The 26,519-nt window shown below is 43.9% G+C and overlaps 1 protein-coding gene across 3 annotated transcripts in view; it reads left to right on the forward strand.

Annotated features, from left to right (window-relative positions):
- Positions 1–26,229, forward strand: part of LOC121576663 (copine-2) — a 40,758-nt gene extending 14,529 nt beyond the window's left edge. For all 3 annotated transcript variants that reach the window (XM_041890001.1, XM_041890002.1, XM_041890000.2), the window contains exons 11-16: positions 2,168–2,301; positions 2,584–2,638; positions 3,261–3,312; positions 3,519–3,652; positions 25,016–25,252; positions 25,713–26,229. In XM_041890001.1, the coding sequence (XP_041745935.1) occupies positions 2,168–2,301; positions 2,584–2,638; positions 3,261–3,312; positions 3,519–3,652; positions 25,016–25,252; positions 25,713–25,820 (720 nt within the window). In that variant the 3' untranslated portion in view covers positions 25,821–26,229. The remainder of the gene's footprint in view (positions 1–2,167; positions 2,302–2,583; positions 2,639–3,260; positions 3,313–3,518; positions 3,653–25,015; positions 25,253–25,712) is intronic.
- The last annotated feature ends 290 nt before the right edge of the window (positions 26,230–26,519 follow it).

A 26,519-nucleotide genomic window follows, 5' to 3' on the forward strand; every position in this document is an offset into this window, starting at 1 on the left:
CTTAAGTACAGACCAAGAGAGAATGTAGACTTAGTTTTTATTTTATTTCAGGGGGGTAGGTAGGTAGATCAGCTTTAATATTGCAGATAGATTTTGGGTTCTATCAATATAATTGTTTGCATAATTTCTAATTCCCCTTATTTAAAAAATAAATAATGTATTAGAATTTTTTCCCCCAACCCTACCACCCCTCCCCTGATTGGAGTAAACTAATGGACAACAATACTTCTACTGCTACTTACAGCTATTTTCGCTCACATGTACAGTACATGTTGTTAAATAATTATATATATTATTCATTTCCTCTTTCTATGGACTTCTATGCCCATATTCTGTATATACTTTGCAGCCACAAAAGAGCTCCACCTGTTTTTTATTATTCCCTGAATTGTAACATTAACTTTCCATTAACGTTCCATTCTGCCACACCTCTTTAGTTACTTGTATGTGACCAGATTTGTTTATTTATGTGGACATTGTTCTGATTAGCAAGCTCTATGTGTGGTCCTGTTCAAGAAATTGTTTTCTCCCCATGTTATTGTCAGATTTTTAAAAAAAGCAAATAGAACATTTGTGTTGCCATAGTTACTGTGGTTTGTGCCGAAGCGAGACTATGTCTTTGCAGGAATAAAAGAGGGAGAGACAGAAAACAATAATAGGAACATGACTGGAGACAACCTCGATGGTTTGGCTTTAGGTGGCTACATCTTATAGGTCACTCTTAAGAGACCAAGGGATTTTGTGGTTGTACTGTATCCATAATATTGTTGTCCTTTTAGTTTACATTTTCTAAAAACCTAGCTGCTAGGCCGGAAATTTGCAATGAATCCTGACAGTTTTACTAAATGTATCCCATTTTAAAAGAGGAGGTACTACAATTTCTACTGGGACAAATTATATTTGTATTAAAAAAATATGTTCAAAATACCAGTAAGATCATAACACCTTAATCATCTACCTTAATCCACTATGATAATTCAAATTATTTCAAGAGTTCACACCTGCATGTTATAATTCAGTCAAGATCGGTGTTTGAGAAGGAATGTGAATCTAAATCCTCAAAGGTGCATCCTACAGTTCTCTTAATCTGATTTATTTTGTCAGAGCTCTTTGAGTTGTCTCACAGAGAAAGCTGTTCTCTCTCTCTCCGTTCCACGGCATTGAATCAGATTTAGCATGCACCTAATCCTAATCTGTTAGAGGAGAAATCTTCTCTACAGAGATGCAGATGAGAAGCGCTGCTCATATATAGACTGGAACTACAGACTACAGTGTTTGCGGTAGTTGCAGGGAAAAACATATTGACTATATAACACGGCAGTATAGCATTGTATTAAAAGCAGCTTTAGAGTAGTTGTCAAACTAGCCTACAGGTCAGGCCTGCGGTGTGGAGCGGTGCTTAGTAGACCAGTGTTAAGACTTGTAGTCATCCATGAGGTCATCTGATTGTACATTAGGTTGTTATCTCAGCACCGACCAGCCCTATCAGAACCCTGTACCCAGGGTTAAAGACATGGTTAAGAAACAGAGGGGTCATTCATCTGGACTAAATTGAGGTAAAGCTGAAGATTTGAGTCAGTTCCCTGCTCATGCAGAGTAGCAGCACACTCATCACATTGCTTAGGGCTTGATTGAGACGCAGGGGATCAGGCATATGAAGTGGCACCCTGATTCTGTCAGATCGTATCTCTCTCTCCCTTTCCCTCTCTTTCTCTCTTTCTCTCCCTCTCTTTCTCTCTTTCTCTCTCTTCTCTTTCTCTCCTCACCTTGTCCATCTATTGTCCAATAGAGGCTGTCCAGTTGTCAGCCACAGCTTTGGTAGGAACTGGAGGAGATCTGAGTAGCAGCCATGCTCTTTGATAGGATTGTTGGTTAAAGGCAGTAGCATGGACTGGATGAGGATGTGGGCTTGTTGGTGTGTGAACGCTTGGACTCACCGCCTCAGGGAGGGCTTGTTAGTTGAAATATTTGAGTTAATTAGCATGCTTATATTGTAACCATCTTAAATTAAGTCACTTTGCCTGAGGACAATATCCTGAAAAAGGGCTCTCTAGGATTCACTGGAATCTTTTTCTATGCTCCACATCTTTGTTCATATTTTAAGCTGGTTTATAGGCTTTGTTTGTGTTTGTGAGCATGTCTGTCTTCTGTCTTGCTGTTCCTGTAGGTTGGCATTGACTTCACAGCATCTAATGGGAACCCTCGGGAGGCCTCCTCTCTTCACTACATCAACCCTTTGGGCAGCAACGAGTACTTGTCCGCCATCCTGGCTGTGGGCCAGATCATCCAGGACTATGACACGTGAGTCCCATTAGTGTAAACAGTAATGACAGAACTCAATATGATCAAATCACAGATAAATAAAGTATTCTATTTTATACATCACAGTCTTAAGTCACTAAAAGGTCCCTTCAACTCTTCTAATTCTGTGTCTACTCAGTCATATTCTTTATGTCACTCATTGTTTCTGATAAAGTACCATCCCAAGTTTATTGAGATGTTCCATAATGCAAAATTGGATGTTGATTTTTGCTGAAGTTGCTTTTTACTCATCACTGCCAAACTGTTGCCCTCCTTCCTCAGTGACAAAATGTTTCCTGCTCTGGGATTTGGGGCTCAACTCCCTCCAGACTGGAAAGTAAGTGTATGTACTGTCTACATGTGAGGGTGTGTCTTCACGGCACACTACATATGATAGAAGTAGAGCCGAAAAGAATGCTAAAGAGAAGAGGGAGACTGGAAGACAGAGGTATCACGGAGTATGTATAATACATGCATATTCCAATAATTATGCAACTGTCATCCCATCTGGGTTGCCATGGCACTGCACTGATGTAAAGGACAACGGAATGAGGAGGGTGAGCAACAGAAATGGACAGAATATTTAGCCTTGCGTTCATATACTTTATGGGAAGTGTTTAGGGAGGTTAAATCCATCAGTGGTCTGAGAGGACTAGAGGAAGCAGAGGAAGGAGAGGTTGAAAAAATTGGAATGAAAGGGCACTGCAGGGATGGGAATGTGTAATGGAATTGGAGAGGAGGAAAGCAAGAAAGAATAGATAATGTGAAGCAGTGGGAAGGGAGGAAGAGAAAATGCTTGTCACATGATTCACTGCTTTTCCCACCTGCTACAATCATACAATGGAAATGCATATTTCTACTGCACCCACATTCCTCTACAGTCTCTCTTACAGCCATTGGAAATTCTCAATGTACAATTTCTGCACCTGAGGCTTGGTTTTTGTCTCCTGAACCTGCAGGTGTCTCATGAATTTGCCATCAACTTTGACCCCACCAATCCATTCTGCCAAGGTGAGCAACTACTATGTTTTCTGTAACCCCTATTAAAAACCTTATTACAATGTACTTACTGCAGGCTGCACTTACTAGGGTTTGTTTCTTGCTTTATCCATGGAGTGGGTATTATTTCTAATTTATTTGAAAACTACCCTCTGTCTGCTGGTGAATGTGCTGGTTTGTGCTGGTTTCCATGTGTGATTCCTGTTTCCTGTGGTCAGGCGTGGATGGGATTGCCCAGGCCTACTCTGCCTGCCTGCCTCACATCCGCTTCTATGGCCCCACCAACTTCTCCCCCATCATCACCCATGTGGCCCGCTTCGCCACCCAGGCCCTGCAACAGGAGACTGCTGCGGTGAGGAGTGTTTGCTATCACTATTAGGACTTCTAGTTTCATTGTTTTATTGTTTATCCCTTTTCATTCTATTGAATCTGTCATTTTCCTGTTAAAGATGGCCATCCGACTCATGTCATTAGTATGAGTCAACATTACCAGTTCTAAATTATATGTAAATCCCCTCACATGACCAATGCTTATTGACTTTAAAGGCGGGTGCACTTTGTAGTAAAGACAGGCATTGTTCCACTGCCCAGGGCCAGATATGGTAGCACATGCTGATCATGTGATGGGTTTACCAACAGTAACCCAGAGCTCCTGAAGTCACAGAACCGTTAAACATTCACAAGGTTGGAGAGGTATTAGGGTACTAGGGGGTAACTAGCCCCCTGGGGTAACTGTCCCACAAGATGTCACCAAATTATTTTCCAAACACTTTCCCTGGCTGCCACTGCTCTTGCTCAACAACAAAAATGACTCTGTGTCATCACAACGTTTTGAGATATTTCAACAAAATGATTTTGTGGTAAGTTTATATATTTTTTTTATGTTTTGAAAAAGTTGTAGATAATAATAAGCCATTTAGCAGACGCTTTTATCCAAAGCGACTTACAGTCATGCGTGCATTCATTTTTGTATATGGGTGGTCCCGGGGATCGAACCCACTACCCTGGCATTACAAGCGCCGTGCTCTACCAACTGAGCTACAGAGGACCACGTAGATCTATTCCAATTAAGTAGATCTATAATAGTTTTTTAAATGTACAGGTAGGAAAGCCTTAAGATAAATAATCCACTTGTTTAGAAATAAATATTTAGATAATTTTTTCATAAAATAGTAATATGTTGGATGAGTGTGTTGGGGGCAACTTGCCCCCCCCCCCCCTTACTAGGGGGTAACTTTCCCCTGGGGGCTAGTTACCCCTTTATGGTTATGAATGTGTTTCTACCAGTCATTTAGACAATGACCAGCCCAGTTGGCGCTAGTTTATGCTAACATGCTAGCTTGCAACTTCACTAGCAGTAAATGCTAGCCAGCTAGCTAGTTAGCATAAGCTGCTAGGAGTGCTAGCTAGCAACCTTACTATCAGATCGTCTGACGTAACATACATTAAAAATATAACTGAACTTAACTGCAGTTGTAAATGTTTCCACTAGTGACTGATAGCTTTACAGTTAATGTTACTTTATAGCCTTTTATCTATTTTACACACCATTTTATGTCATATAGCGAGATAGCTAGCTACGTTTTTAAGAGAGAGCTTTTCAGTTGACATCTCTCCCCCTGTTTTCAGTCACAGGTGGGGACCGGATTAGGTGTGAGCAGTGCAGGAGGTGGGCTCATGAGTTGTGCTCCAATTTTACTGGGGATAGCTTTATTTGTGACCTACAGTACCAGTCAAAAGTTTGGAAACACCTACTCATTCAAGGGTTTTTCTTTATTTTTACTATTTTCTACATTGTAGAATAATAGTGAAGACATCAAAACTATGCAATAACACATATGGAATCATGTAGTAACCAAAAAAGTGTTAAACAAATCAAAATATATTTGAGATTTGAGATTCTTCAAAGTAGCTACCCTTTGCCTTGATGACAGCTTTGCACACTCTTGGCATTCTCTCAACCAGCTTCACCAGGAATGCTTTTCCAACAGTCTTGAATTCCCACGTATGCTGAGCACTTGTTGGCTGCTTTTCCTTCACTCTGCGGTCCAACTCATCCCAAGCCATCTCAGTTGGATTGAGGTCGGGTGATTGTGGAAGCAGGGCATCTGATGCAGCACTCCATCACTCTATTTCTTGGTCAAATAGCTCTTACACAGCCTGGAGGTGTGTCGGGTCATTGTCCTGTTGAAAAACAAATGATAGTCCCACTAAGCGCAAACCAGATGGGATGGCGTTTCACTGCAGAATGCTGTGGTAGCCATGCTGGTTAAGTGTGCCTTGAATTCTTAATAAATCACGGACAGTGTCACCAGCAAAGCACCCCCACACCATCACACTTCCTCCTCCATGCTTCACGGTGGGAACCACACATGCAGAGATGATCCATTCACCTACTCTGCGTCTCACAAAGACACGGTGGTTGGAACCCAAAATCACAAATTTGGACTCATCAGACCAAAGGACAGATTTCCACCGGTCAAATGTCCATTGCTTGTGTTTCTTGGCCCAAGCAAGTCTCTTCTTCTTATTGGTGTCCTTTAGTAGTGGTTTCTTTGCAGCAATTCGACCATGAATGCCTGATTCATGCAGTCTCCTCTGAACAGTTGATGTTGAGATGTGTCTGTTACTTGAACTCTGTGAAGCATTTATTTGGGCTGCAATTTCTGAGGCTGGTAACTCTAATGAACTTATCCTCTGCAGCAGAGGTAACTATGGGTCTTCCATTACTGTGGCGGTCCTCATGAGAGCCAGTTTCATCATAGCGCTTGATGTTTTTTGCGATTGCGCTTGAAAAAACGTTCAAAGTTCTTTTTCCAGATTGACTGACCTTCATGTCTTAAAGTAATGATGGACTGTCGTTTCTCTTTGCTTATTTCAGCTGTTCTTGCCATAATATGGACTTGGTCTTTTACCAAATAGGGCTATCTTCTGTATACCAACCCTACCTTGTCACAACACAGCTGATTGGCTCAAATGCATTAAGAAGGAAAGAAATTCCACAAAATAACTTTTAAGAAGGCACACCTGTTAATTGAAATGCATTCCAGGTGACTACCTCATGAAGCTGGTTGAGAGAATGCCAAGAGTGTGTAAAGCTGTCATCAAGGCAAAGGGTGGCTACTTTGAAGAATCTCAAATATAAAATATATTTTGATGTGTTTAACAATTTTTTGTTTACTACATGATTCCATATGTGTTATTTCATAGTTTTGATGTCTTCACTATTATTCTACAATGTAGAAAATAGTAAAAATAAAGAAAAAACCTGGAATGAGTAGGTGTGTCCAAACTTTTGACTGGTACTGTATGTACAAATTAGAATCGCGCAATAGTAGAGCATAAGAGAGTTGCCACATCAATGTTGCACTGAATTAATTAGTTAAGTTATTGTTATTAAATATTAAATTCCAATGTTATTTAATGTTATTAGTTATATTCCGTTCCTATATGATATTCCAATGAATATTTTTTTTTATGAATTAAAAACAACTATTGAAAATATTTTGCTCCTGAATGTCATTCTAAAGCCTGCTGGGATTTAAAATCTTGCATTATTCAAATCATATTTAGTGCAATTGTACATAATGGATTGTATGGGAAATGAACAACAAAGAAAGAACAAAGAATATTAATATGCAAGTGAGTTAAAAAGAGGGCTTAACATCAAATCTCCTCATAATGCAGATATTAATGGTGACATGTGCAACACCATTTCCCCCCTATATTTTATTTAAATAATAAAAATAAGACAACTAGACTTAACTTTTAAGTATTTCTTACTAAAGAATTTCTAAATAAAACTGATTAAATGGATTTTAACAGACTTGTGTGAAACCCTATCCCATAATCTTCTACCGGGGTAACTGGCACACCCGGTACTTTAAAAAGCCCCTTTTCTATAAACAAGATTTCATGAAATAACTAGTGTAAACTGTAGCCATTTATTTACCTTTATAGTTTATTTGTCTAAGCAGGACCTTCATCCACATACCAATTTTTTTTTTTTACAAACATTGCTTTTTTGTGTCAGCAATTAGACATTGTTCTTAGGGGGGGGGCTAGTTACCCACTAGTACCCTACCACTGAGCCATTACATAACGTCTTCTTGTTCCGGGGTAGAGGTTTTTATAGAAAGATTCCATATCCATGGAAACTTACCCTCACCCTAGCTGAAACAACTTAAAAAACATATTTAACAATATTGGAAATATCTGGAGTGATGACTACAACATCGACTCTATATGCACCCTATCCAAACACTTTGTACTCATGCCTGTTTTTACAACAATAGTGCTCTGTACTCTGCCTCTCATGCATAATGAGACATAACAGACTCTAGCTTATTGGTAAAGTCATAACAGTTACAGTGTAAAGAGTCCAGCTCATTGGACAGCCTTCCCTGTAGGAACAATTGTTTCCTGTGTCTATCAGACAGGCTTGTTCCCCTCAGAGCTGCTCAGCATGCTGTAATTAGAAAATAATGAGTCCCCTTACTGCTGTTCACATGGGCCTATCAGCAAGCTGTGTGTTTTGTGTTTTGTGAGTGTGTGTATGTGTGTGTGTGTGTGTGTTTTGGTAGGTAAGACTGGGAGTTGGATCCAGCACTAACAGATCCTAATTGCTGTGTGAGAAACCTCAAAACTCTGATTCTGGTTGTCAGTTCAAAGACAGCAGAGGCATTTTGAAAATCACTCTTATTACCAGCCCAGAGGAGAGGAGAGCAGCCATTAAAATCCCCCTTTCAATTATAGTGATTCAGTGAACAAATGTTCCCTCTTTTCCTTTTGTGGGTTTTAATGACTAATGAGGCAAAGACCCAGAGTTCTGCTCCATTCTGTTTGCAGTCCAACAGAATGGTCTCTCTGTCTGTCTCTGCTACAGGAGAGGTTCTGACTCTAGACAGAGATGCAGCACTGGAGAATGTGACAGCAAGGTTGTGACAGTGGCCGCGTTCGAGAAGATCACTTTTGTCAAGTCGGGTACCATCGTTGGTCACCGCCTTTCAAAGTGTGTTGCATTATGGGGATACAAATTGTCTGACTTGCGCCTACATGTGATCAAAAGTAATGTGATCAAAGATCATGAAGTTTTGGCTGCAGTCAACTGCAAGTTTCTACACTTGCTCTTCACCAACTTCATCCTGCAGCCATCACCTGCATTGTGGGAGGCTCTATTGTCAACCAATCATTAGGGTGTTATTGTTCGACCCATGCGAACGTGACACTCATGTTTGTGAGTGTGTGATATGGAGGTTGGAGACATGTTTATTTCGACATTATAAAGAACAACTTTTATAAACAATGGCAACGCTGCCATGTTGCACCAACCCCTGCTATTGGAAAACCACCTCGACTTTAGCCTACAGTCTGTTGCTTTCTCCTTACCACTCAAACGAGCCCAGTGACTCTTACATTTGTCATTTAACAGATGCTCTGGATTTACACTAGTGAGTGCATAAATATTCATACTTTTTCCCCGTGGGAATCGAACCAACAACCTTGACAGCGCCATGCTCTACCAACTGAGACACATGAGACTCTAGTGTGAACAGACTAGAATGAGACAGTTAAAGAGTATTTTCCTCCAGGGAAGGAAGACTGACCAGGACACAATGTCAAAGTGAAGGATATACAGTAGCTAACATTCATAAACCCTAAAAATAGTGAAAATACAGCCCAGACCCCTCACTGGACCTTCTGTTTCCTGGCTTCACATTCAGATGTACACAGCATGTGGGTTTGACAAGTAATAGCTTGTTATTATTAAGCATCCTTTAGAGGCTCCTGGGAGCTTTTTGTCCCTAATTGCACCCTGTCACCCCAGAGAATAGGAGAGAAACAAGTGGGAAATAGAGAAAGACCAAGGAGAATTTTGCTGCAATTTGCCGGTATATTCACTGTAAAAACAAGATAAATTAGCTATTGTGTTCACTTCACAAGGTTTTAGAAACGGAAGAGATAGATAAATACGTTGGAGTGTGTATGTGTGCACTCGCAAATCACCTGCTAGGCACTGTAGATGTCTGTCCCTGTCCCTGCCTTGGATAATGATTGTGGGTGTGTATGAGTGTGTGCAAATCGGCTGTGCTTCGGCGCAGTAGATGTGTCTGTCTCTGTCTCTTAGATAATGATTCATTAATGAGCATGCCTGTAAGTACATTAAAGGAGCAGACTTCACAGCGTCCACAGCATGGGAGCGGGGGCTGCTATCAAACACAGGCCAACTCTGGTGGCCCATCTGACGGGAAGCAGGCAGGAGCAAGGGGGCGCAACAGCCAGCATATCTGAGGGACTGTGTTTGTATGGGAGGAAACTACTGACAAGACTACAGAGATTACTAGAGAGCAGTTAGTACAGACAATAGCCAAGCCGTGTGTGTGTGTTGCTGTGTTTGTGAACTCTGTCTGTGTGTATTTGAGTAAAAGCATGCATATTTGTGCACAGTGTTGGGTGGGTTACTTTCTTAATGTAATCCTTTACAGTTACTAGTTACCTGTCCAAAAATGTTATCAATAATGTAACTTTGGATTACCCAAACTCAGTAACATAATCTGATTACTTTCAGTTACTTTTAGATTGCTTTCCCCTTCAGAGGCATTAAACGAAGACAAAAATGAATATTACCAATTTGAACGACATCTATTGCAAGATAAATCAATGTTATAGTTTACATAGCGTGAGCTCCAAAATATTGGGACAGTGACCATTTTTTGTTGTTGTTTTGGCTCTGTACTCCAGCACTTTGGATTTGAAAAAATATACAATGACTATGTAGCCTAAACATCAGCTGCTAAACAGGACACTCAGGTGTGTTTCAGGGCTGGATGAAAAGCTAGCACACCCAGTAGCTCTCCAGATGGAGGGTTGACCACATGTGTTTCATACTGTAGCCTAACAGTGCAGTTATTCTACTTTGTGGGGGGTTAAGTGCCTTGATCAAGGGCACAACGGCAGGAGATAATAGGCCTACGTGGGATCAGAGACCATCAGCCTTCTAGTGTCAATACCACATTTATGCTGACTTTTTATGTAGGCTACATAGAGACTCCACCAATTATTGGTCATGGAAATATGGTTGTAATGGAGAAGTCATGGAAAAGTCATGAAATTCCATCTGTCAAAATGTGTTAACCCTTTATTTAGTGAATTATCAGAGGTCTCTATAGAATACTGTATTCTAGTATTTCTAGCATTCTAATGGACCGACTTGAAAAAAGACACCTCCTGTACCTTTTTCATCCCAAGTCAAGCACTGGGTAGCATCCACATGAATGTAGAAGTGTTTAGAAACATATTCTATTCTTATTTACAATAAAAGTGACTCCAAAATGACACCATTCATTTCTATTGGGCACAAAACTCTCTCAAACACAACCAAAACAAACAGCAAATGCATCCAACAAGTTTGTACAGTCACAAGCTTAATGTAGTCATTGCGTGCTAGGAATATGGGACCAAATACTTAACTTTTTACTACTTTATTACACATAAGTGAATTTGTCCCAATAATTTTGGTCCCCTAAAATGGGGGGACTTTGTGCAAAAAGTGCTGTAATTTCTAAACGGTTTACCCGATATGGATGAAAATACCCTAAAATTAAAGCTGTCTGTCTGCACTTTAACCACGTAGTCATTGTATCATTCCAAATCCAAAGTGCTGGAGTACAGAGCCAAAACAACAACAAAATATGTCACTGCCCCAATACTTTTGGAGCTCACTGTAGCTGGCCGTAAATGAATGTTGCATTTTACTTTATGGATTATGTACGCTTCTAACACATTGCTTTCTACTTCAATACAGATAATAAAATGATTAGGCTTTATATTTACATTAAAAACCTAAGTCTGTCAGATTTCCAGTCATTCCAATGAATTAAATACCTCTTGATCTTCAAGAACAGGACTTGGAAATATAGATTAGTCTAATTGTTTTACCTAAACAAAACCCCAAAACAAAGGATTTATTAGCCTACTCTGTTGTTTATGTTTTTGTCACGGAAGACTTATTGGGCTCATTGCTTCAAAACATGGTTGAAAAAGAAATGCTGCTCTCATGGAATGGCATGCTTTTAGCACTACCGGAAAGTGGTATTTGCATGGTGTGAAAAATGAATGCCATATGCTGCATTTGCTATAGACCTAGTGTTTACATTTTTGTTGGTGACACCATAGATTAGGAATTAGAATACTTAATTTAATAGGATCTCTATGGGTGACACTTTGATATCTTGATAATTTGCAGCTGTTGAAGTCTATCAAAAGTGAGTTTAAGCATGTGTCCCAGTAGCGGCCGCTGATTGGCTGAATACCCAGGGCGCGAGGTGGTGTCACGATCGTCTACCAAAGATGAGGACCAAGGCGCAGCGTTGCAGGCAAACATACTCTTTAATTAGAGACACGATCAAAACAACAAACGATACGTGACAGTTCACGGTCTAACATAAACAGACTTGAAACAAGATCCCACAAACGGGAAACAGACAGTTTAAATATGGCTCCCAATCAGAGACAACCAACGACAGCTGACACTCGTTGCCTCTGATTGGGAGCCACTCAGGCCAACATAGAAATACACATACTAGCTAAACAAATGAAATGCACACCCTGGCTCAACATACAAGTGTCCCCAGAGCCAGGGCGTGACAGTACCCCCCCCTAAAGGCGCGGACTCCGACCGCGCCCACCAAACACCACAGGGGAGGGACCGGGTGGGCACTCCGCTTAGGCGGCGGATCCGGCTCCGGGCCTGATCCCCGCTCCCTCTCCAACCCCCCAACGTACCCCTGGTCCGGTCTGGCCCCGCTGGCCGGAGCTGGACTGCACACTGGTGGAGCGGATTGCTCTAGCTCCGGCGTGAAGCATCTGACCGGTGCCGGACCAGCCACCGGTGGAACAGGCACGGGCCGTGCCGGACTGACGACGCACACCACTGGCTTGGTGTGGGGAGCAGGAGCGGGCCGCGCCGGGCTGGCGAAACGCACCACTGACTTGGTGCGGGGAGCAGGAGCGGGCCGGACCGGGCTGACGGGCGCACCACTGACTTGGTGCGGGGAGCAGGAACGGGCCGTGCCGGGCTGACGAAGCGCACCACTGACTTGGTGCGGGGAGCAGGAACGGGCCGAGCTGGGCTGACGAAACGCACCACTGACTTGGTGCGGGGAGCAGGAATGGGCCGGACCGGGCTGACGACGCGCACCACTGACTTGGTGCGGGGAGCAGGAACGGGCCGCGCCGGGCTGACGAAGCGCACCACTGACTTGGTGCGGGGAGCAGGAACGGGCCGAGCTGGGCTGACGAAACGCACCACTGACTTGGTGCGGGGAGCAGGAATGGGCCGTGCCGGGCTGACGAAGCGCACCACTGACTTGGTGCGAGTGGCAGGAACAGGCCGGACCGTACTGGGAACACACACCACTGGCCCTACGTGGGGATCAGGAACAGGCCGGACCGGACTGGCAACACACGCCAGTACCTCTCGCCGTGCCTCTACATCCTCCTTCCCCCTGGTGACCAGTGACTCCCGTAACCTGGCGGCCTCCTGCTGCCCCGTGCGTCCACGGCGTTAGCCCCCCTAAAAAAATGTATGGGCTTCACTCCTACCCGTGGCCAAGGCCTCCATCCCTCTTGCCAGACTCGCACTCATCTCCTCCCAAGTCCATCCTCTCTCCTCGTCACGCTGCTTGATCCAGTCGAGGTGGGATCTTCTGTCACGATCGTCTACCAAAGATGAGGACCAAGGCGCAGCGTTGCAGGCAAACATACTCTTTAATTAGAGACACGATCAAAACAACAAACGATACGTGACAGTTCACGGTCTAACATAAACAGACTTGAAACAAGATCCCACAAACACAAATGGGAAACAGACAGTTTAAATATGGCTCCCAATCAGAGACAACCAACGACAGCTGACACTCGTTGCCTCTGATTGGGAGCCACTCAGGCCAACATAGAAATACACATACTAGCTAAACAAATGAAATGCACATCCTGGCTCAACATACAAGTGTCCCCAGAGCCAGGGCGTGACAGGTGGTTGCAATTACCAACAAAGCAGCATGACAGAAATATGATGCCAAGTTTTCGAAACTACCGGTAGTTTCCATGAGAAGATATAATGTATAAAGCGATCTGTGCATTTGAACAATAGTATAAATACACCTATTTCACTTTTGCATGTCAAAAATCAGATGACCACTGCTGCACATGCTGCCACAGTATTGAACAGATTAGATTATACTATTTAGAACGAGCTGCCAGCTCACAGACGAGCACCAGGGAGAACGCAACAAGCAGTATGAAGATGCAATAAGTGAAAACACATTATCTAACTGGGGATAGCTAGCTAACATAATGTCACAAAGCATTATGTGCTAGCCAGTTAAAGGTGCAATATGCAGAAATCGCTCCGCCATTTTCTGGTTGCTAGTTCACCTAATTTCAGTTTATGTGACAAAACAAGCAAATGTAGAGAATCATTGCTGCCAAGGTGACGTGTATGCGGGAAACGAAGTCAAGCGCAGGACACCGAACTACTGGCAGAACGTACTTTACTCAACACAGTAAAGAAAGTACAAAACAAAACTCCAAACATGGAGGAACAATAAACGCATACAACCAGCACTGCCGACCTGACGGAAAACAATCACACACAATAACCAATGAGAGACAGGGGGTTATAAAGGGAATACAATATAACATAATGGGAAACAGGTGAAAACAATCAGGACAAACTAGACAAACACCGAAACATAGATCGGTGGCAGCTAGTACTCCGGGGACGACGAACGCCGAAGCCTGCCCGAGCAAGGAGGAGGGGCAGCCTCGGCTGATTCCGTGACAGTACCCCCACCTTGACGCGCGGCTCCAGCCGTGCGCCGACCCCGGCCTCGGGGACGGCCAGGAGGACGCGGAGCAGGGCGAGTCGGATGACTCCGGTGGAAGTCCCTCAACATGGAGGGATCTAGGATGTCCCTCCTAGGGACCCAGCACCGTTCCTCCGGACCGTACCCCTCCCACTCCACGAGGTACTGCAGGCCCCCCATCCGACGCCTCGAATCCAAGATGGAACGGACTGAGTACGCCGGAGCCCCCTCGATGTCCAACGGGGGCGGAGGAGCCTCTCGTATCTCACTCTCCTGGAGTGGACCAGCCACCACCGGCCTGAGGAGAGACACATGGAACGAGGGGTTAATGCGGTAATTAATGGGCAGTTGTAACCTATAGCATACCTCGTTCAATCTCCTCAGGACTTTAAATGGCCCCACAAACTGCTGACCCAGCTTCCGGCAGGGCAGGCGAAGGGGCAGGTTTCGTGTCGAGAGCCAGACCCGATCTCCCGGTGCATACACCGGAGCCTCACTGCGGTGGTGATCGGCGCTCGCCTTTTGCCGCCTGATAGCCCGCTGCAGATGGACATGCGCAGCGTTCCAGGTTTCTTACAAGTGCCGAAACCACTCGTCCACCGCAGGGGCTTCGATCTGGCTCTGATGCCAAGGTGCCAGGACCGGCTGATAATCTAGCACACACTGGAAAGGCGTAAGGTTAGTGGAGGAGTGGCGGAGTGAGTTTTGGGCTATCTCTGCCCAGGGAATATATCCTGACCACTCCTCCTGCCGGTCCTGGCAATAGGACCTCAGAAACCTACCCACATCCTGGTTCACTCTCTCCACCTGCCCGTTACTCTCGGGGTGAAAACCTGAGGTAAGGCTAAACGAGACCCCCAAACGTTCCATAAACGCCCTCCAGACTCTAGAGGTGAACTGGGGACCCCAATCAGACACTATATCCTCAGGCACCCCGTAGTGCCGGAAAACGTGTGTGAACAGGGCGTCAGCAGTTTGTAGGGCAGTAGGGAGACCTGGCATAGGAATGAGACGGCAGGCCTTCGAAAACCGATCCACAACGACCAAGATCGTCGTGTTCCCCTGGGAGGGGGGAAGGTCCGTGACAAAATCCACCGATAGGTGAGACCACGGCCGTTGTGGAACGGGTAGGGGTTGTAACTTCCCTCTGGGCAGGTGTCTAGGCGCCTTACACTGGGCGCACACCGAGCAGGAGGAAACATAAACCCTCACGTCCTTAGCTAAAGTGGGCCACCAGTACTTCCCACTAAGGCAGTGCACTGTCCGACCAATACCAGGATGACCAGAGGAGGGTGACATGTGAGCCCAATATATAAATCGATCGCGAACCTCGAGCGGCACGTACCTCCGACCCTCTGGACACTGTGGGGGAGTAGGATCGGTACGTAACGCCCGCTCGATGTCCGCATCAACCTCCCACACCACCGGTGCCACCAGACAAGACTCTGGGAGTATGGGAGTGGGCTCAATGGACCTCTCCTCTGTGTCATATAGTCGGGACAGGGCGTCTGCCTTAGCGTTCTGTGACCCTGGTCTATAGGTGAGCTTAAATTCAAATCGGGAGAGAAACATAGACCACCTTGCCTGGCGAGGGTTCAGCCTCCTCGCTGCCCGGATGTACTCCAGGTTACGATGGTCAGTCAGAATGAGAAAATGGTGTTTAGCCCCCTCAAGCCAATGCCTCCACACCTTCAGGGCCTGAACCACAGCCAACAGCTCCCTGTCCCCCACGTCATAATTGCGCTCCGCCGGACTGAGCTTCTTAGAATAGAAAGCACAGGGGCGGAGTTTTGGTGGCGTACCCGAGCGCTGAGACAGCACAGCGCTGATCCCAGCCTCAGACGCATCCACCTCAACTTGGAACGCCAAAGAGGGATCCGGATGTGCCAGCACCGGAGCCGAGGTAAACAGGTCCTTCAGATGTCTAAATGCCCTGTCCGCCTCAGCCGACCACTGCAGACGCACCGGACCCCCCTTTAGCAGGGAGGTAATGGGAGCTGCTACCTGTCCAAAGCCCCGGATAAACCTCCGGTAGTAATTGGCAAAACCCAAGAACCGCTGCACCTCCTTCACCGTGGTGGGAGTCTGCCAATTATGCACGGCAGAAACGCAGTCAATCTCCATCTCCACCCCTGACGCGGACAACCGATGTCCCAGGAAGGAGATGGACTCCTGGAAGAACAGACATTTCTCTGCCATCGCATACAGGTCATGCTCTAACAGTCTACCAAGCACTCAACGCATCAGGGACACATGCTCGGCTCGTGTAGCGGAGTATATTAGAATGTCATCAATATCCACCACTACACCCTGTCCATGCAAGTCCCGGAAAATCTCGTCCACAAATGATTGGAAGACTGAAGGAGCATTCATTAAACCGTATGGCATGACGAGGTACTCATAGTGACCCGAGGTGGTACTGAATGCTGTCTTCCACTCATCTCCCTCCCTAATGCACACCAGGTTGTACGCGCTCCTGAGATCCAATTTTGTGAAGAATCGCGCCCCGTGTAATGACTCCGTCATACTAGCAATCAGAGGGAGAGGATAGCTGTATTTGATGGTTATCTGATTGAGACCACGGTAATCAATACACGGGCGTAAACCCCCATCCTTCTTCTTCACAAAAAAGAAACTCGAGGACGCAGGGGAAGTGGACGGCAGTATGTATCCCTGTCTCAGAGATTCGGTGACGTATGTCTCCATAGCCGCCGTGTCCTCCTGAGACAGAGGATACACATGACTACGCGGAAGCGCAGCGCCTACTTGGAGGTCTATCGCACAATCCTCCTGTCGATGAGGTGGTAATTGAGTCACCTTCTTTTTACAGAAGGCGAGTGCCAAATCGGCATGCTCAGGTGGAATGTGCATGGTGGGAACTTGGTTCGGGCTTTCCACCGTCGTTGCCCCTACGGAAACATTCACACACCGCACGAAACACTGATCAGACCATCCCTTGAGAGCCCTCTGTTGCCATGAAATGTTGGGGTCATGAGATGTTAACCAGGGAAGCCCCAACACCACGGGAAACGCAGAAATGCAGAAGATAGCCCTAATTGGTAAAATACCAAATCCATATTATGCAAGAACAGCTCAAATAAGCAAAGAGAAATGACAGTCCATCATTACTTTAAGACATGAAGGTCAGTCAATCCGGAAGATTTCAAGAACTTTAAACGTTTCTTCAAGTGCAGTTGCAAAAACCATCAAGCGCTATGATGAAACTGGCTCTCATGAGGACCACCACAGGAAAGGAAGACCCAGAGTTACCTTTGCTGCAGAGGAAAAGTTCATTAGAGTTACCAGCCTCAGAAATTGCAGCCCAAATAAATACTTCACAGAGTTCAGGTAACAGACACATGTCAACATCAACTGTTCAGAGGAGACTGTGTGGATCAGGCCTTCATGGTCGAATTGCTGCAAAGAAATCCCTACTAAAGGACACCAATAATAAGAAGAGACTTGCTTGGGCCAAGAAACACGAGCAATGGACACGAGCAAGCATGGAGGAGGAGGTGTTATGATGTGGCGGTGCTTTGCTGGTGACACTGTCTGTGATTTATTTAGAATTCAAGGCACACTTAACCAGCATGGCTGCCACAGCATTCTGCAGCAATACACCATCCCATCTGGTTTGGGCTTAGTGGGACTATCATTTGTTTTTCAACAGGACAATGACCCAACACACCTCCAGGCTGTGTAAGGGCTATTTTACCAAGAAGGAGAGTGATGGAGTGATGCATCAGATGACCTGGCCTCCACAATCCCCCAACCTCAACCAAATTGAAATGGTTTAGGATGAGTCGGACCGCAGAGTGAAGGAAAAGCAGCCAACAAGTGCTCAGCATATGTGGGAATGCCTTCAAGACTGTTGGAAAAGCATTCCAAGTGAAGCAGGTTGAGAGAATGCCAAGAGTGTGCAAATCTGTCATCAAGACAAAGGGTGGTAATTTGAAGAATCTCAAATATAAAATATATTTTGATTTGTTTAACACTTTTTTGGTTACTACATGATTCCATATGTGTTATTTCATAGTTTTGATGTCTTCACTATTATTCTACAATGTAGAAAATAGTAAAAATAAAGAAAAACCCTTGAATGAGTAGGTGCTCTAAAACTTTTGACCGGTAGTGTATATACAAAAGTATATGGACACCCCTTCAAATTAGTGGATTCTGATATTTCAGCCACACCCGTTGCTGACAGGTGTATAAAATTGAGCACACAGCCATAGGATGTCACCTTTCCAACAAGTCAGTTCGTCAAATTTCTGCCCTGCTAAAGCTGCCCCAGTCAACTGTAAGTGCTGTTATTGTAACAACAACGGCTCAGCCGCAAAGTGGTAGGCCACTCAAGCTCACAGAACGGGACCGCTGAGTGCTGAAGCGCGTAGCGCATAAACATTGTCTGTCCTCTGTTGCAATAATCACTACCGAGTTCAAAACTGCTTCTGGAAGCAACGTCAGCACAAAAACCTAAGATCACCGTGCGCAATACCAAGCGTCAGGTGGAGTGGTGTAAAGCTCGCCACCATTGGACTCTGGAGCAGTGGAAACGCGTTCTGGGCAGTGATGAATCACGCTTCACCATCTGGCTGTCAAACAGACAAATCAGTGTCCCCATGATTGACAGAGCACTGAGCCAATCACGGCACAACTAGAGAAAATTACCAACGTCTAAGATCTGTGCTTTCGCTGGCTGCCCATCCATCACAGAAAGCACTGAGCTAGGCTGAAACACCTGCATTTTGGAGCTGCCTTACTCAAGAGACCATGTTTGTATGTGTCTTTATTAACTCAAGGATTATATATATATATTTCTTTTACATTGTTTGCAAACTGATATGTAACACGAATGAATGCCAAAATAACATGCAAAATAGGCCAATGATATCTATAAAAAATTGCTTAACAGGTAGGGCTCAAAACCTTAATGACGGATCAACACTGGGCACGAGAGACTCATTGAGAGGAGGAGACTAGAGAAGACCCAGAAGTTCTGATTGAACGCACATGAGCGCCCCAGGACCATCCATTTACTTTGTGCTGTTATAATTTATGCTACAAAATCCTGCGATTTCATTGGGACAGTTCCCCTTCATGGCAAATGGCTGGCAAAGCAATCCAAGCAATGTTCGCATTGCCTATGCACCCATGGAGGCGGAGCTGCCTGGCAGTCACTGAGGGGCAGAGTAGTAAGTAACTGAACAGCTTGTTTTGAACAATATATTTTTTAAACAGGAATATGTACACTTTTACTGCATTTTAATGAGCATTTCAAACATAATCCATTTTTATTTTATAAAATACAATCACAAGTGAGGTGCTGCCCATAACGCCCTAATGGGCGGACCGCCGTTGATGGTTCCATTAAGCCTTTAGTTGTTTCTTTTGGAATCAGCATGAATTAGACGGAGCAATAAAAGCCCTACTCATGGTCTTCTTAAATGAAACTCGTTTTTGACAGTATGGATGGAGCACAATACTGTCCTGATGTGACTTACTTTAATGTATGACTGTTATTTATCGAATCACCTAACTATGTTTAATTGTCACTCGATTAAATTAATCATGTAACAATTAACTCATTAGGAATTTGGGGCACCACGGAAGAAGTTGTTTAACGAGTTACCATCTCCCGAATTAAACTCTTAGAAGATATATGTTATATATCGATAGCAGTCACTTATTAAATAATTACCTCTTATCAGTCTCATTCTGAACGTCGCATAATCCTTGAACCTGCAAAAACCCTAACCTTATTGATGAATCAGCAATACACAAATTGTCTTAATTATTTATTTACTAACTAACTAAATAATAACACAATACAAACACACATAGGTTATTGATTACTAACGTAATACAATGAAAATAGGTCCCAATTGGACTGGACTAACAATCGCATGACTGTTTGGGTAGAAGGAGGGTCAGAATGGAAGGGAGAGAGAGATTCAAACTATCTTGGTTACTTTGGAGACTATGCTCACAGTAATCATAATACTTACGCACCCTAATAACGCTCATTCGGATTAGAAATGCAACATGTATTTACGTGTTGCTGTCCTCGATAGTTGAGTTGATGATGTAGGACACTGGTTTGCCCACCAAAGATCTCAATGTCCTTGGTAGTGGTGGTTAGGATGGATACTTCAGATGTATCAGCGGTTGTCGGAGAGGGATTGTCCTTTCCAACTCGTGTCTTTAGTGAAAGTTCTCTAGATGACTATACATGCCAGCTGCAGACTGAAATGATAAGGTCTAGTGCATTGTCTTCTCCTTCACCTTGTGTAGAGGTTGAGAGTTTCAGAGTTTCTCCATTTCAAACGTGTGGACTAATTTCTCACGTTTTCTGGTCTTTCTAGTCTAACCATTTTGTAACGTGTAGCTTCAGCTTCACGCTTCTTGGTCTTGTAGAGTGTCAACCATTTTAAGCCGTGGGGCTTACTGGTCTGGTAGAAATTCAACCATTTGCAACGTTTGGCTCACGCTTCACGTCTGCTGGTCTGAGGTGAATTTCGTCACAAGGCTTTTTATGCACTTGGGGTAAAAGGGGCGTTCCATCATGTTTGTGCTCATCTGGGCGTGGCCACTGACTGAGAACAAATCAATATGGAAAACAATCATCTCATCTAGAATGCTAAAATCACATTGTTATCTTCACAAAAGTATTATTATACTTAATCATTCGTTTTATACAACAAATAGATGCAAACCTCATAACTGGGAAGTGTACCCCCCAAGAGATACAGTTATGTTGTTCCACTGTCTTTAATGACATAACAACATAGTAACGAATTTGACATGATTGTTCTTTAAGTCCCCACCCAGGGGCGGTGTGTTCAATAGGGCGATATGGGCGACGCACTGCCAAACGGGAAAAGGAAGGGATTTTTTTTCTAATCAATTATATCACGGCAACAGTAGTTATCAGTGTTCTAATCTGATCTGACTGCCACTAAATGTCAAATCAGGCTAAAGTCGTGCTTCAAATGGCCCCGCCCGTTTTTGGGGCGATTTCAGTCAAGTTGAAAATCGCCCAGAAGTCTGTCATAGACTCTGATGTAAAATCTATTTTTTTCAAATTTCAAAGCTTTCAATACAATCTCTATGTGTTTCTGAGGGCTTGCACTTACGCGCTTTCGTCATACGTGACGTAACCATGAACGTAACTAAGAAAATAGCGGCTAGCAGCGTCTCTGTTGCGACCTGCAGTGTGGCGTTATCTTATGTTTTTAATTTGTACACTTAGTGGCGTTATTTTATGTTTTTAATTTGTACACTTAGTTTACAAACATTCTGCCAACCATGGATTTCCAGTGGTGGGTTTTGGACTGATCTTGTTGATCGTGTACATACCCGCTACGAACGGACTAAATAATGAAAACGCTGCTGGCAGCGGAATCCAATACAGCTGGGAGACTTGGCTGGATGACAGAGTCCCGGACAGAGAAGTGGAGCCGGCCGGCTTCACCCTGGTCAGAGCGGACCGCGATCTGACAGTCACAGGGAAAATCGATCCTGGTAAGAGAGCGACTCTGTACCCCCGACATTGAACTGCTTTCTGTGTCACTGCGACCTTACTATCTGCCCCGTGAGTTCCCCAATTGTTTGTTACCGTTGTGTACTGTTGATAATCACAAGTTTACTGGAGAACTGAGACCAAGTAGAGACTTTGGACAGGGTGGATATGGTATAATAAAGGCAGTTTATTCAGAGGTAAAGATATCTGGAATCGCGTGCACGGACTCGTTCGTCAAACTCTTAGGGAGCTATCTGAAGAGAGCCCCGAAAACATTGTGTGCAGACATTTTATACAATAAATGATGTAGGTTGAATCTAGTAGTTCTGATCTTCTGATTGGTCCTGATGAGTTGGGCGAGGTCCCCTCCACTGTTGCATTGGCTCTGAGTCGGGTTCTCTGTCTTCAAATGTTCAGCCTAAAGAGAGGGGATTTTTGTGTGTGTGTGTGTGTGTGTTTAACAGTGATGATGTGTGTGTGTGTGTGTGTTATCAGTGATGATGTGTGTGTGTGTGTGTGTGTGTGTGTGTGTGTGTGTCCTCAGAGCAAGAACTCGTGAGTTGGAAGAACTGAGAGACCTATGGCGTGGGTGTTGTCCTTGGCCACCTGCTGACAAGGCTGACAAGATAGGACTCTTTTGTCCATTGTTATAGGATAGGAACAGCATTGATTGAAAACAAACGCCCAACACAAAATGGGTCATGCACAAGATTTTAGTCAGACCAAGCTATAACATTATATATTTACTACGACAGTACATTCAACCAAAAGCTAATATAACAAAGGCATCAGAGATTATTTATAATCTGTCACAGAAACTGGAATCCATCTCCCCAGATCAGTCAATAAATGCTTCTGGTATTGACTTATATGCTGCCCCTGTCTTCATATGTTGTTGCTGGACATATCTTTTTTAAAATGTGTGTAGGTCACCTAAATCATCAGAAAAATTGCCCCTCCTGAGAATTTTTTCAGGAGCCGCCACTGTCCCCACCAACCATTTCCCACATCCTTTTAAGTAGGAATGTTGTTTCATTATCCACTTTTGGATGTTGGAGTTTTGGCGGGAAGACTTCCTTTGTTAACAAAGGGGTCCTTTCTCCCAATACTTCATGGCAAGGAAGAGAAAGTCTCTGCACGGAATTTACGACCAGTCATAAAACTGGCCCCCAGGAAAGGGGGTGTTCAAACCTTTGCCTAGCAGGAATCTTTGATCCTCAGCCCATGAGGGCAAGTCATGACAATACCACGGAGGAGTTTACAAGGGAGGGACTCCCTCAAACTTTTACTCCATAGGCTGGGATCTGCACTATACAGCTGTTGCAAGAGGCATTTTTCACTGGCTGTCCAAAATCAAATCAATGTTTACAGATTTGCAGATGTAATCGCAGGTGCAGCGAAATGCTTGTGTTTCTAGCTCCAACAGTGCAGTATTACCTAGCAATACAAAACAATACACACATAATCTAAAAAGTTAAAAGAAAGTAATTAAGAAATATCAGAACGAGCAATTTCAGACTTGAACTTAAAAGTAATCCTAAAGTATCTGTAATCTGATTACAATATTTTAGCTGGTAACGTAATGGATTACAGTTTTTTTGTAATCAGTTACATGTAATGGATTACATGCAATCCGTTACTCCCCAACCCTGTTTGTGCATGTTTTTGTGCGATTGAGAGAGTGAATGTGTGCGTGTGCATGTGTGAGCACACATACATGTGCTTCTGTGTGTATTTTGTGTGTGTGTTTGCAATGTGAAGAAGAGGATGAAAATAAGTCAGCCCCCCTTCTCTTCTTAGCCCAGTGCCCCTGATTAGTGTGAGGACGGTGGGGAGCTGTGACACATTGGCTCGCAGGGCTTGACGTCACAGCATCACATCAACCATGCCAGGGGAGTTAATCATGGCCTTTGGATGTGTGTATTCCACACTTTATGCCTCAATGTCTGTATTCCACACTTAAAGCAAAACCTAGCCAAGCAGTAATATAGCTTTTTTCACCCAGAGGGACATGTTTGTGTGGTCTGTTATACTGACAAATTAATTTGCATGGCCAGAGATGGACAATAAAACGCAGTATTTTATGAACATAGGTCTAGCCCTCCCATTTGGATGATTACCAGGACTGGAAGGGAGGGTATTTGATGTCAGTCAGATTGATTTGTTTCCTTTTCAGAACAGAAAGCAGCAGTGGGTTGGAAGAGAGAGAGAGGCAACATTTGGAATTGTGTTTATTTTAGTCTTTGTTATGCAAGGTGTATTCTACATAGAGACAAGTTTTCTGTGTGAGTATGGAACGTGGGAACTGCTGAGGGTCTGTGTGTCAGTGGCTGTGTTTGGAGAGGCAGCTCGAGGCTCTCTCATCCTGCACAAGTGCTGCTCTCTCCGACCCTCATGGTTTGGACCTGGCCACAATAAACCCACAGGACTGAATGAAGCTCAACAGACCATAGCTTTACACTGACTCACACTGTTGACAATCACACATAGACATGCTTTTACTGCTTTTGTGCTGCGTGCCGCGGTATGATTAAGAAATCTGTGGATCCCTTAAGACCAGTACAGCCTTTGACATTTGTGCGTGTGGGACTGGGTCTTTCTTGGGCTCCAGTCAGTTAATTCTGCAGGTCGTGTGTGAGATAATTCAGTGTGACTATGCTGCTGTCTGCTCTCTAACCAGTCTTACATCTGGAGGAAGATTTCATTATGATGCAACACTGAGCAAATGTAAATCTCCATGCTAAATATGACTATCAGCAAACTGCAGCAGAAAGAACAGGAGACGGGGATTGTGTGACTATATAAATCCTCCTTCCCCCACCCTCATCTTTTGCAGGAGTGGAATGGGATAGTATTGAAGCTCCTTCTTCCTCCTTCTCATCTTCACTCTCCACATGTACAACAATATCTCTGCAATGTAATGCAATCATCACTAATCTGACTGTGCTCTTCTAGGGTGTTTGGAGTTAATGTGCATAAAAAGCAATTAAAGAAATGTGTGTCTACTGAGCGCTGTGTGAGTTCACAATGAGGACACAGCTTGGACATGAATTGCATTCATATGAACTTGTTATTCCAGCACAAGTGCCACCTCCGAGGTGTGGTTGTAGCCATCATACTGACACCATAATCCATGTGGCTAAACCAAACAGTTTAATACATTTTGGCTAAATGTAATTTCTGTCTGAACAATTTGTCCAGTCTTTTCTGCTCTGTCCCAACATGATTATATTCCCCTTCAAGTCTCCTTCACATCATCCCCAAAGCTTAATCCCCCTTCTCCCTCACTCCCTCCCTCTCTCTCTCTTTCTTTCTCCCCCTGCAGCAATATTTCACTCTGCTGATCATCACAGATGGGGTAATCAGTGACATGGATGAGACCCGCCACGCCATTGTTCAGGCAGCCAAGCTCCCCATGTCAATCATCATTATTGGAGTGGGCAATGCAGACTTTGCTGCCATGGAGTTCCTGGATGGGGACAGCAGTGTGTTACGCTCCTACACAGGAGAGGAGGCAGTCAGAGACATCGTGCAGTTTGTTCCCTTCAGGGACTTCCGAAATGTGAGTGTCTCATATGTTTAATACACTTAGGGGGAAACAAAAGTGGTGTATAAGTTAGTCTTGTATTTATTCCCCTGTAGTCTAAATGTCAACCTGTTGCACTATACTCAGATATCACGACAGGTTGTTGTTGCTGGACAAATTAGAGATGACACATCCTGATATGGATAGACTTTGTGAGTGTAAACTGCATTGGGAGTGGGAGTGGGTGTGGGCGATCTGTAGGCCATGTGACTTCCTCAACAGTAGGAGAGAACACATCCTAGCTTCAGTCCATCTGCTGGAAATGAGAAACAATTTCCATACACAGAGTATGGAGAGATGCAGTGCCAGGTTTTCATAGCATATCGTACTTCTAAACCATTAACTAGATTAAAGTTGATTCTAATCCATTCTTATTGTAGAAGCACTGATATTTAGAGCTCTCAATGTGACTTATTTTTCTGTCATGTTCTCACAGGCGCCGAAGGAAACTTTAGCCAAATCAGTATTGGCTGAGCTGCCGCAACAGGTCACACAGTACTTCAAACAGAGGAACCTGTCGCCTAGCAACACAGCATCTGAGTGAAAGGCTGAGGCCTTGGTTCATCATCATGCATGTTCCAAATATCTACTCACTGTTTACAAGAAAAACACAATGAAAAAGTGCATGAAATGTTTTTTTTATATGTATTTATCAGATTTTTTAACATCTTATCTGAAAGCAAGACTTTGTGGAAGAGAAATACAGTGTGTCAAAGAATACTACTTTGCAGTCCCCCTGAAGGGAAAGGGAATATTAGAAATGCATATACTGAATGTAAATTTATACAATGTTCTGTTTTCAAAAGAAAATGTTTATGAAAAGTTTTTATGTACCTTTTATGCAGTGAATTGTAATTTGTTGTACTTGTACTGTACCTTGAAGGTGTTATTGATTTGATAAAGTTCACCATGTATTTGTTACCACTCAGGTCAATAAACTTACAGAAATGTCACTGTGCTGTGTGCTTGACTGAAACATAAGGTCGAGCCAACACAAGGAATAAATTCTGCTTGACAAAAAAATTAAGCGGAACATTTTAGAAAGTTAAAGTTTGAAACAATCAGTACAACCTTATCCTGGATATGCCTGGTTAAATCAATTTTTTACTTTATCCAACTGAAGAGGATTTTCTTAAGATGTGACTGCAGTACCAACAAGGATTCCTCCAAAGAGCACCCTGAGAAATGTATCCCTACACTATTCTTATTGGTTAAAGAATGCACGTGAATGAGTACAAACAGA

This window comes from Coregonus clupeaformis, chromosome 29 (genome assembly GCF_020615455.1).
Source record: "Coregonus clupeaformis isolate EN_2021a chromosome 29, ASM2061545v1, whole genome shotgun sequence".
In the NCBI taxonomy this organism is placed as follows: domain Eukaryota; kingdom Metazoa; phylum Chordata; class Actinopteri; order Salmoniformes; family Salmonidae; genus Coregonus; species Coregonus clupeaformis.